The 12,702-nt window shown below is 37.9% G+C and overlaps 1 protein-coding gene across 8 annotated transcripts in view; it reads right to left on the bottom strand.

The window, feature by feature from the left end:
- Positions 1–12,702, bottom strand: part of GALNT13 (polypeptide N-acetylgalactosaminyltransferase 13) — a 431,005-nt gene that overhangs the window by 258,385 nt on the left and 159,918 nt on the right. For all 8 annotated transcript variants that reach the window (XR_013634409.1, XR_013634407.1, XR_013634408.1 and 5 more), the window contains 2 exons: positions 4,297–4,463; positions 2,139–2,346 (listed from right to left, as the gene is read on the bottom strand). Coding sequence is in view for 4 of the 8 variants with exons in the window: in XM_073305505.2 (XP_073161606.1) it covers positions 2,139–2,346; positions 4,297–4,463 (375 nt within the window). In the remaining 4 variants the exon portion in view is untranslated. The remainder of the gene's footprint in view (positions 1–2,138; positions 2,347–4,296; positions 4,464–12,702) is intronic.

Raw genomic sequence — 12,702 nt, 5'->3', positions numbered from 1 at the left:
ATTTGGAATAAAACCTGAAACCTTAATGAAACATTTCATTTTCATTTCATCACTTACTCTGTAAAAGTATTTTTCCAGGGCTTTTGTACATATTTCCATTGTTCAAGGTTCTATAACACAGTGCGTTAATTGACTTTCAAGCTGATGTTCATATTAATAAAACATCAGCTTAGAAGGTCAAACATGTTATAGACTATATAACGGCCATAAACAGCATAATCTGTGTATTTGCTTGAAACCATGCAGAGTAACAAATGTGTTTCTTAGTGTCCTCTGCATCAGTATGGGCTCTAGCTAAAGAGACAACCCACAGCTGAGCCAGGCAGATTTTGAAATACACCTAAATTTTGCTGCTGATGTGCCAAGCTGACCTCCGTACCACATAGCTTTAACTTTTCTGCAGCGGGTGCCATATTTTATTTTATCCCTAGTGAGATAGCTTTTCTCTTTTGCTATGCTTGATGTTTTATCAGTTCATAATTTGTAACATTGTTTATAACATAAGGGTCACAAAGTGCAAACTGTAAAAATCCCCTATATATTAGAAAAGTCTTAATGAAACATTAGAAGATGCAGTTAGAGCACCACAATTTAAAATATTGTGCATTTCCCTAACACTCCAATAACAGTTCCGTGCAAGTTATTGTAAACAATTTGTAAAGTATATTATATTAAACTGGATCCATAAGGGTGCAGCAGTCAGCTCTCTTTCATGCCTCTTGTGCATTTGTGGTCTTCTTACAACAACAAAATTATCTTTAAATTGGTTTGGTTCGGACACACGTGATTTCATTATCTCTTAGCACTGAGATGATGATGCTGGGGGAAGGCCATCAAACGAGAAGCATCGAGCTTAGATGCACTACACAGTGAGTTATGCAGCCTTGGCACCCCCTCCTCCCCTGCCCTCAGCAAACACCAGGTCAGACTGCTGATTCCTATCCCCATGCACAGACATCCCCCTCCTTCAAGTAAGCAGGGACATTGCTGTCATTTCTTACCCCAAGAGTAAAACTGAACTGATATTGTAAAGTTTCTCCATTTCTTTGCTCTCCACTTATACGCACAGTTCCCGCCCATCTCCTTTCCCTATACCCTCTCCTCTGTAGAGACACCCTCCACATAAACCCATACCCTCTCTCTACACAAATAGCAAAATAAACTCTTTAGTTGTTGCTGCAGCATTCAATTGATGCTGTGAAGCTGCTTTCCTCCAATGGATAGCCCTGCCCCCCCTCACTCTAACACGTCTGCCCTCCTCCCCACAGTCACCCATCATCCTGAAAACACAAGAGACACTCCACCCATCTTTAACCCCTGAAGCTGCTGTAGTAACTGGTTGCTGTTGCCCCTCTGCTCTCTGGGTCACTCAGGGAACATTTTGTGGAGACCTCTTGCAATCCATCTGCTTCACAAATAGAGGCAAAGAGTCTTTTTTGGCCTTGAACACAACAGCATTTGTAGATAGGTAGGCAGGCAAGCAGGTATTACACACACACACACACACACACACACACTTGCTTCCTCAACATAAAATATAAGTGTATGGAATTTGCTTTTTAGAACAATAGCAAAAAGTGATGATAGCAAGGCTTTCTGCTTTGATTTCTGTTTGTGACTGGACATTCACTTATGCACATAAACTGAGCGGGTACACATTGCACCATCCACTTGGAAGACAGGATAAGCACAAATTCCAATTGCTTGTGAGCTCACAAGAAAAGGGAACGGATGGGGAGAGTGGAGGAATGCACCGCATACACAAGCACTCATGAACCAAACAAAGGTGGTGGGTTAGTTTGCCAACCAAAGATTGGATAAAAGGCTTTATTTATTAACTATTATTACCAGTTACACTAACAGAGACCGTGTAGGAAGAAAGATACAATAACTATTAAAGCATCTTATCCTGACAAAAATATTGATTGAAAAATTACTGAACCATTTTTTTAAAACTAAAAAACGCTGTTGGGTTGATGACTTGTTTTCAATGTGTTCAGGCCAAAGAAGATTCTTTTTATAGCCAAAATATAATCACACTGAAAATAAAGGGTTATAAAGGAAACTCTGACAGACCCTTAACTAGAGCAGTGTAGCAGGCATTGTCATCATGCAGAAGGACATATATCAGCCCTTACCTGTCTTCCTTTATTCTTGCCAGTAGGGGCTCAAGCCAGCCTAAAGTGCATTCACAGTGTGCATCCAGAAAAGTTATGACCTTGCCCTTAGAAGCCGCTGCTCCTCTTAGCCGAGCACGGATCAGTCCTGACCGTTGTTCCATCCTAATAATTTTTACTGGCACTTCCAAATTTTTCACATAATTTTCTAATGAGGCTTTCAGAAAATCTGCCAAATGCAATTTAAAAATACAAGAAACCTTTTGTTCAAACTAGATTCAGTAGTCAGTGAGGAGTCAAAATAGAACTGTATGGTTAATACATCATACTGGTCACTCAGGTAATTCTTGGACAATATTCTCATGCATGAATATTGAAAGACCAAAGGTCCTGAAAGCACAATTCAGGAAATACAGTCTGAGACATGTTTGTCAATTTTCTGAAGAATGAGAGATAAGTTTCCAGGTCATGGAGGTTTACATTAGGACACTGCTCACATTCTAGGATTGCAATATAGTTCTGGTTAAATGGGTCCCATGAGAAGACCATGCAAATAAAAGATTTCAAACAGAAAAAATTATGATTAATTTCCTACTTATAGCACTGGTCAGTCAAAGCTTAGTATAAATTCAATCCAGAAATGTGTACTTTGATTAAATATATGTTTTCGCTATTTTGTTATAAAGTCGAAGTTTAGTTTTTAAATATATCCATTTTAATAAGCTTCTTCAGCAGTTTGGGAGCTTCCATAAATACCCTTTCCCTATGTATGAGGGTCATGTTAAGTACTTTGACCCCGTGCTTCTCTTTGATGTCTGACTTGGAAGGGAGCAACAAAAAGTACAGTTCGGGGAAAAACCCAGAGCAGTGGAAGCAAGGTATAGTGAAGCCAGTGCAGCATACTTTTCCCTCCCCCCAACCCCTTAGTAACAGCTGCACATTGTGAATGTGAGCAAGAGAGAGCATGCTTCCCCTCTACTCTTTGAAATGGGGATATCTAGTTGGGTAGCCATGTGGATGTTAATGCTACTTAGGGCAGCATTAATATCAGCTCTGTACCTGCAATCCCTCCAAGGGGTACCCTGCACAGAGTAGAGGAAGCCAGTACAGGAGCCATACTGCATGGTCTGAAGTTTTCAGTCACAAAAAACAGCTTTTGACCACTTTAATAGTTTGGAAGAAAAAAATCCTAAAAATGTGGAACAGGGGAAAACCAAAAAAATTCAGCTGCTTGGCATGTCACATCAATGGCACAGCCCTGCCCCTGATATTAAGCGACAGCTCTATAATGCTGAACAGGATATGATGCTGTAGCTAATCAGTGGATTACAAAAGACAGTACCTTTCATACTGTGCAATAAGCTTCAAATTCCCCTGCATTTATTTTTACACAGCTGCAGATACAGTAACGTACCTGCCTATGGTAAAACCTCCATGAGGAGGACAGAAGACCTAGGGAAATCTTTGAGGTGCACCTTGCAGTGTTTGCTGAAGGTTTCCCTCAGGGGACAGGTTTTGGCACCCGGAGAGAAATCAGGCAACACAGCTTCCAAATCCTCCAGTCCTCATGGTGCCGTGCTGTGCAAACATTTTGACATCCAAAGCAAATACATTGACATTTTTTGGCTTTTCACCAGTTCCATTATTTTAGCATTTTTTTTATTTCTAAAACATTAACATTATCAAAAGCAGTTTTTGTTACTGAGCAAAAGCAGTTTTTGCTTTTTCTACCCTCAAATAACCTCAATTACTAGTTTAAAAAAACTATGTGAAACTCGGGCTCAAAATAAATTAAAAACAAAAACCAAAGAGTAATCTGAGGAAACTGTTCAAGCTTCTGACATTTAAACAAGTTTAAACCTCAAGAGTGAGTCATTTCCTTGTTAGGAGAGAAATGAGCGACGGAGACATAGGACACTATATTCTTGATATTCTTTATCGGGAATATTGGCACAGCACTCATAACATGGTCACTGAAAAGCACCATTATCACTGAGCTACTTAATCCAGAAAACTGCCCCTCTGAGTTGGGGGGTCAAATTCATTACTGGTTAAAACTTTATTGATTTACAATCCCTTCTGCAGGCTTCTCAAATGTGACACTAACAAAATATGTACATTTTAAATCTCTATCAAATTATTATAACTATCCACAAGAAAATTAGAGCAAGGGTCATACCTCTTTCACTGGCATCATCCACCAAGATAACCTCAGAAAGCAAATGGTGTGGGGATCTGTTTATAACACTGTAAACAGTTCGAAGCAAAGTACTCCAGGCTTCATTATGAAATACTATAACTACACTTGTATTTGGGAGTTCATCAGGGTAGACTTTTGTCTTGCATCTGCCAAAGAGAAAAAAAGACAAGTTAATCTTTTTTATAAATTCATTCTCCAGTGCTATGTAACAACATGACAGGTTATCAAATTCTGGAAATTGAGCTTCAAGATTGCTGGACAGCTCACCATTCAGTAAGATATGAATCTCTCCAGACGCTCCCCGCCCCCCCATCCATGCCCCCCTCAAAATACAAAACAAAACAAAAAAATCACACGGAAATTCTCAGGCATGGGGTTTTGAATACTGTATTCTGGCTAGGAAAAACTATGAGTAAAAAGACTAAAGCTGCAAATAAAATTTTGTACCAGATCTCCTAAATGAAGAATTAACATTTACATCCAAGAAATAATACAGTGCACACACATATATACATACATACACACACACCCAAACATGTGAGTGACGACCCCTCAAGTCCTACAGCTTGGATAAAATGGGACCCAGCACTGAGCAACGCTAGAAGTTTCTTAAAACTAAAACCTAAAAATGAATATTTTTTAAAAAAACTCCAGTTTGCTCATAATACAGAAGGATGGAACTAAAACCTTTTATCTCTGTCCTCTAAAATTTGGGGCGAGGTCATGTAACGGTACCCTAAATACCAACCACTCCTGGTTTGAGTAAAGAAAATTCACCTGCGGTGTTTTGCAAATCCCAAATCAAAATACAGTCTCCTCATCCCATCCCCAATACATGCACTTCATGTGCACAGGCAGCTATTATAAAACCAGCAGTACTTGTTATCAAAGCCAAGATATTTCATTCTAATATTTTCAGCATTGCTACTTAAAAAAATCTTTTAGATATATTGATAAATGTCAGCTATGTACTTAAAATCATTTTCTAGCTCTATTTTCATCTTTGTGATCCCGATTTCAAGAAAGCACTTAAACACATGCTTACCTGTAAGTTCAGTGCTTACTTACAGTGACCACCCATCCCTAATTGGGTGGCACAGTCCCAAAATGTAAATTTCAAGTTCTGGGCTGAATGACTGTGGGACATCATTTGGTCTGGATTCCCTGTAGTGCCTATCCTGGCCTGCCTGAGGCTCAGGGGCATTGCCAGCCTCTTCTTGGTGGGGCTGAGGTGGGGCCTTTGGCCCCCCTTGCCATAAGACCCTGCCCCCTGCTCATCGTCCTCTTCCCCCCAAGGCCCTGCCCCTGGACACAGGCCAGGGGCTGCTCTTGGGCACCCTGATCCCACACCCAGGGCAGGTGGAGGGTCCAGGGCTCCCCACAGCAGCCCGGGCTCCCTGGGTGGCTCTTACCACTGCCAGGCTTCTGACCTGGTCAGGGGGCAGGGCTCCTGCACATGTCCAATTTTTGCATTTTGGAAAGCTGGTCACCCTATGCTTACCTATCCTGAGGCCTATACGTGGTATTTATTTTTTTACTAAAGATAAGCTAAGAACATGTTTATACATTCCTCTTTAAACATTTTCTTTTAAATGTTTTAAATCTGAAAATGTATGTTAACTAATGTTACAAGCAGAGAAACTCTTTTGTAGTCTACTGGCCTTTTCTGACTTGGTGTCCTGTAATTCTCACACAAGAGCAATGTATCACTGTGGTCCATAATATTTTAATACTCACCATGCTGCAGAAAATCAGTACAACTAGAACTATATGTTGTGCTATCTCCCTAGGATTTACACTGGGTTAGTCTGTCAAGTTACTTTTTGATTTAGGAGTCAGAAGAATGACAGAATTGGGGCACTGAAGAAACATTAAATGGACCTTGAACTCCCCCCCCCCCCCGCACTCATCATAACAAAACTCTGTAAAACTTTCTATTGCTTCACTGACATGAAAACTTACATAAAATAGAGTCACAATGACAGCCTTCAAAATTTAAGGGTGACATTTCCAGGTATGAAATATAGAAGAAAGTCTATTAGTTCACTGGTTTCCACATTATAGTCACAAGTCCATAGTGTGCTCTAGAAACCAGAGCAAAGAACCTCTCTTGATTGCTTGTCTTATCCATGTGGTACATCTTGCCCATTATTGCAGGAGAGTAAAACCAGGAGCATTGTGATAAGTAAGCAGCTCTTCTGCCAGGTGAGTTTCAAAAGGAATCTCCTCCCAGCCGAGCCAGGGGGAATCATGCTAAATTTGTATGAACTGGAAATTGTTCTTTGCAGATTTTATAGCGATGTACAATTTGGAAGCAATCACTGAGGAAGTTAGTCAAACAACATGGCCTTAGAGCAGTAAGCTATTCATTTGCTTAATGAGCTTTAAAATCCATGGAGAAAGGTGGTACATATTGTTTTCCTAACTACTGCGGGGGCCTAATTAACTATACATTTGGGCATCTATTATGATTTAGATTTACAGGGTTCATGAATAATATGGCTATTATATTATCATCTGTGGGGATGGTGGTAGTTTAGTTAGTGTAACCCAAAGAAATGTGACCAAAACGGGGCAATCTCTCAGAAAGGGAACATTGTTTCCTTTGCAGAAGTTAGTAAATGTTTTCCTAAAAACATATGACGTTCAATTGCCCCCCCGAAGATATATGGTGGCCAAACCTGATAACTAAATTCAGTCAATGAAGTGTGAAATGGAAGGACTTCAATGCAAAACACAATACAACTTTAACAACCAGTGCCCTCATAATATAATGTTATTGTTGAAGGGGTTATTTCTGTACTGTTTTTTTTTTCCTTTTTCAGATATTGTTAAACAATTTTTATTATTTCAGTAGTGATTGGTATTTGATTTTAAACAAAAACAAACTAGATTAAAACTACTTGAAGTGAACTATTAAAATAAGATTGTATAGTCTAAAATATTAAAATATTTTTATCATGGTTCTAGAATGGCAAAAGCAATAAGAAAACATATCCGTGTTTTTATAAATTGCCTTCATGGAGGTGGATATTTATTTGAAGGATTTTTCTCTTCCATGTTTTTAGCACTTTATTTTACAGTATATATCCCCTCTGCTAAACATTCAGTTTGTATAATTATACAGTATTAGCCAGGATCATGTAAAGAACTCCTTTACTATTAATTACTATTCTAAAAGATCTGCTGTAGCTCAACTTGAAGTTATAGGCTTAATGTAGAAATTACTGGGTGAGGTCCTCTGGCCTGTGTTGTAGCCAAAATGTTTTTAAAAGGATATACATTATCTCTGTTTATGTTGTAAAATGTTAAAGCTAACGAAACATTTCAAATTTGTCTCCCAAGCACAAGCAAATACCATAGACGTATTACTCTCAACATGTGTACATAAACCTGCACTTAAACTTCATTTTGTTTTAATTTTATACCATTTTCTTCTGTGTTGTGTTTTTAAAAAATTGGTTATTAAAGTTTATGCTTGAATATAAGAATGGCCATACTGGGGCAGACCAAAGGTCCATCCAGCCCAGTATCCTGTCTACTGACAGTGGCCAATGCCAGGTGCCCCATAGGGAGTGAATCTAACAGGTAATGATCTCGTGATCTCTCTCCTGCCATCCGTCTGCACCCTCTGACGAACAGAGGCTAGAGACACCATTCCCTACCCATCCTGGCAAATAGCCACTAATGTACTTAACTTCCATGAATTTATCCAGTTCTCTTTTAACCCCTGTTATAGTTCTAGCCTTCACAACCTCCTTGAAAATATTTAGAAAAGCAATATTAATTGCTATAACAAACAAATTAACAAAAACTTAAGTAAAAATTCTATTTGTTAGTCTGTTGCTAAAACCAAGTGCTGGGGGCAGGGAGCAGAGTAAGAAGTCGTCTCACAGAAGATTGTGAGTACCTGTTTTAGCAATCCAGCACTACCTTTATCATGGAAAACTACTAACATGTTAAGGAAGTAAAAATGGATTTCTTTATGTAAAAACTGAAAAACCATCTAAAACAGGTACATTTGTATGTGGCAAAAAAGATTAAGAAAACCAGGACAAAAAACCAAAACATTATTTTAATAAAGGAATAAAAAATAGAAATAATTAAAATATAGAAAACCAGGTCATGTTTCTGTTATAGGCTATATAAAAACATTATTTGTGTCATTAGTTACCATTATATTGTACATAAACTAAGTTCATTTGTGTATAAATTTGGGTTACTGAAAACAAGAGAAATAGGGAAAAAACTTATGTTAACCAATTTAAGTGGTTTAAGGGTGCATCCCACAGATTGGAGACACCAGAGTGTATCAATGCACAGTACAGAAACACCTGGATGTAGACAAGAAAAAAGATAAACCTACAAGTAACAAACAACTACATTTCAACCTAGCGTGTATGTACAATTAAGTATGCAATCACCTATAGAGACATTACAATGGCCTTAGGTAAAACAGGGCTAATGTAACAGTTTGACTGCTACATTCACGCCTGGGACTTTGATCGGTAATGTACAATTAATGCATACAGCTGTCATTTTGAATCTTTTTTATTTAATATGACTGAAATCTATCATTGTGTACTATAATTGTATAATTTCTTGTTATTCAAAACAGACAAAATGACATTGCTAATCTGTTTCTGTCTCTCTCTCTCTCACACACACACACATATATATATACACATACAAATTAATGAATGAATGAATCATAGAAAACAATAAGAAAGCAAAGAAAACAGCATAGGTAGAGAAATTATGTGCATGTGAAAGTGATCATTCGCTTTCCAGATCAGCTCATTCTGGATAACTCCCATGAACAAATTCTGCAGTGCACCAAGTAATGTGCTCGGATTTGTCGACAGCTGAACCTCTCACTAGAAACTAAATTAAAAACTACCCAATTCATTTAATTTAGGATACTTGATTTTAGTGGAAGTCATAAAGGCTGTTACTTTGCCTAAGCTGCAGTATTAAATCATAATTTGCAATGTATCATTAGTTGTCATTTAGAAAACAGGTAGCTGCCATTAAAGTACTCAGAGGAGTTTTTAGTCCACTGTGCATTATAAATTGGGCTCTCGGTTTTCCTCTCTGCAATACAGAGGGGAACACAAGGGAATAAAAAGGGGCAGAAGTACCTTAAGCAAAGCAGTGGTTCTGTAACACATTTAACCCTTCTCTGCTTTCCTCTGCACTAGCATGAGTTTGAGGCTCTACATTTAGGACTGTGGTCAGTGTATTTACTCGGCATCAGCATTGCTAATCCCAAGCATTCAAAAATCATGAGTCAGGCTCCCAAATTTTGATTTTTTTTCCAGATAAAAAATATCTTTTAGATTTTCTTCATTTGCATTCTAGTTTCTGAGTCTTTATGGTGCACTCAGGACAATTTTTTTTCCTAAGCTTTTCAGCCATGAAGGCTAGCCACTTACTTCTTTCATGAAAGATAAAGGTTTTCATGCAATCTCTTGATTCCAGAAGCTAGGGCTTTAAGAAAAACACTAAATATCATAAAACACTATGGCATGCTCTCTGCAAACACAAAAAGAATTTCTGAGCAGAAATCCAGCAGATATTTAATGCTGTATTAACTTTCCTCCAAAGCCTCTATTCCCAGTTAGAGAAGGACAGTACACAACTATGAGGAGGGGGAGAAAGCCAATGACAGCAAGGAGAGGGTAAGTCTTCTGCATGGCTGGTGTCTGCTTTTCTCACAGATCCTGAGTCTTAAAGTGAGCCTCCTATTCACCTCTTTATGGGGTTTCCAATCCCCTTTTCTGTTGGGAGCACGTGGGTAAACCCCAGAAAGTAAACCTTTCAGAGTGTTCAAGCTAGATTCTTGTTTGTACATACTGCAGGGCTTATCAGGAAGGGCTTGTGGGTGCAGTTGCATGGAACAATATAGCCTTAATACTTACTCCTTCTAACAATATTTTTCTTGGTCTATATCCATTTATTGTATAAGACCCAATTCACTGAAAAATTTTCTTACATCAATGTATGGCAAAGGATCCAACTTTTTTGCAAATCAGAGACATTTATAACTCTTTAGGCCAACTTAAAAGAGACTCTGCTTTATGCATTTGCAAAATTTGCATGCATAAACAGTTATTTGCACAGGTGACTACATGATTTACATTTATGACGACTTCTGCTTTGGTCACCAGCATGATTTAAATACTGGGAACTTCAGCATCACAGCACAAACATCTACAACTTGAGCTAAATAAGGAATATCAGCCAGGAGCAAAGAATTATGCCATACTTACAGGATGGGGGACTCTATCCTGGGAAGCAGTGACTCCGAAAAAGATTTCGGAGTCATGGTGGATAATCAGATCAACATGATCTTCCAGCATGACACAGTGAGAGTTAATGCAAAAGAGTTAATGCAGAGGAATCTTCAGCAGAGGTAGAGTAGAGAGGTTATTTTACCTGTGTATTTGACACTGGTGTGACCGCAGCTAGAATACTGTGTCCAATTCTGTTGCCCACAATTCAAGGAGGATATTGATAAATTAGAGATGATTCAGAGATGAGCCATGGGAATATTAGAGAACGTACCTTATAGTGATAAACTAACCTGAGCACTTTGAGCCTAACAAAGAGAAGCTTAAGAGGTGGTGATTACAGTCTGTAAGTATGTACATGAGAGACAAATATTTAATAGGCTCTTCAATTCAGCAGAGAACGGTGTAGCATGATTCAATGGCTGGAAGTTGAAGCTAGACAAATTCAGACTGGAAATAAAAGACAAATTATTTTACAATGAGGGTAATTAAGTACTGGAACAATTTACCAAGAGTTGTGGTGGATTCTCCATCACTGAGTTTTTAAATCAAGATTGGATGTTTTTCTAAAAGATCTGCTCTATGAATTATTTTGGGGAAGTTCTCTGGCCTGTGTATTATAGCTGTGGTTCTCAACCAGGGGTACGTGTACTCTGGGATATGCAGAGGTCTTCCAAGTGGTACATCAGCACATCTAGGCATTTAGACATTTACCTAGTTTTACAACAGGCTACTTAAAAGAACTAGCAAAATCAGTACAAACTAAAATTTCATACAGACGTCTTGTTTCTACTGCTCTATATACTGAAATGTAAGTACAATATTTATATTCCAATTGATTTATTTTATAATTATATGGCAAAAGTTAGAAAGTAAGCACACTATTATTGAAAAATTGCTGTGACACTTTTGTATTTTTAGGTCTGGTTTTGTAAGTAAGTAGGTTTTAAGCAAGGTGAAACTTGGGGGGTACGCAAGACAAATCAGGCTCCTGAAAGGGGTACAGTAGTCTGGAAAGGTTGAGAGCCACTGTATTACAGGAAGTCTTTCTAGATTATCACAATGGTCCATTCTGGCCTTGGAATCTATGAGTCTATAAGTCTGTTGTGGTAGTAGGCTGCTATGGACCAAGTCAAAAGAAAAGGATGCTAAACAAACTGATAATGTATTACATAGCACTAACTGATAGTCATTGTAATCTTTTAACTGTTTGAAGACCTATGTGAATTAAGTTTGGTGTTCTTAGTACTATTCCCAATGTACATCACACAAAAGTCATCACAGCTAGTCATTAAAGTTATTTTCTAGAGCACATCACAAAAGCCACCATCCAAATTGTCAATAACTGTCATGCACAACAAAGATGGCATGGAGATTGAATTATGCTCTAGTTCAAGGTTGAGACTGGTCAGTATGGGAAGCTTGTGCTGTCACCACCTACACTAAACTTTGGCGGATAAACTAAGACTGATTAGTTTTCAGTACACACACTTTCATAAGTATTAAATTCACTTTTAAAAAATTAAAGAACAAACAGTAACATTACACATACGGTGGGTGTATAATCACTAGTCTTGTTCTTACCGTAATTCACATTTTCAATTACCGGAAGTGCAATGGAAAATTATCACAATCTATAATAAAAGACATCAACTGTTTTAGAAAATAAAATTCAGACAAGTGACATACTTGACAATTTTCAGTGAATATTTTCATCCCAGATACATTAATATAACCACGTGTGAATGAGATATATTCAATGAAAAATGTAATTACTGTATATTTTAAACTTGCTTCCAGATGACCAAAGTACTGTTCTAAGAGTTATATAAACAATTGTAACAAACCTGTGTGGAGTTTTTATATGACTATTAAAGAAAAAATTTAAATGATACATGAAGGTAACAGTATAAAAAGATACATGCTCCACAGTTGCAATACAGAGCGGTCTAAGGTAAAGTTGCATATACAGGTATTACAGCATACAAAGTTCTTCTTGCAATGTACAGATAGTAATGTTGCCAAGTAATAAAAGCTAAAAGACCCAACCGTGATTCCCTATTCTCAAGGGGTTGTTACACAAATAATGGAC

Source organism: Lepidochelys kempii, chromosome 11 (assembly GCF_965140285.1).
Source record: "Lepidochelys kempii isolate rLepKem1 chromosome 11, rLepKem1.hap1, whole genome shotgun sequence".
Classification (NCBI taxonomy): Eukaryota; Metazoa; Chordata; order Testudines; family Cheloniidae; genus Lepidochelys; species Lepidochelys kempii.
This window is presented reverse-complemented; position numbering and strand designations above follow the sequence as displayed.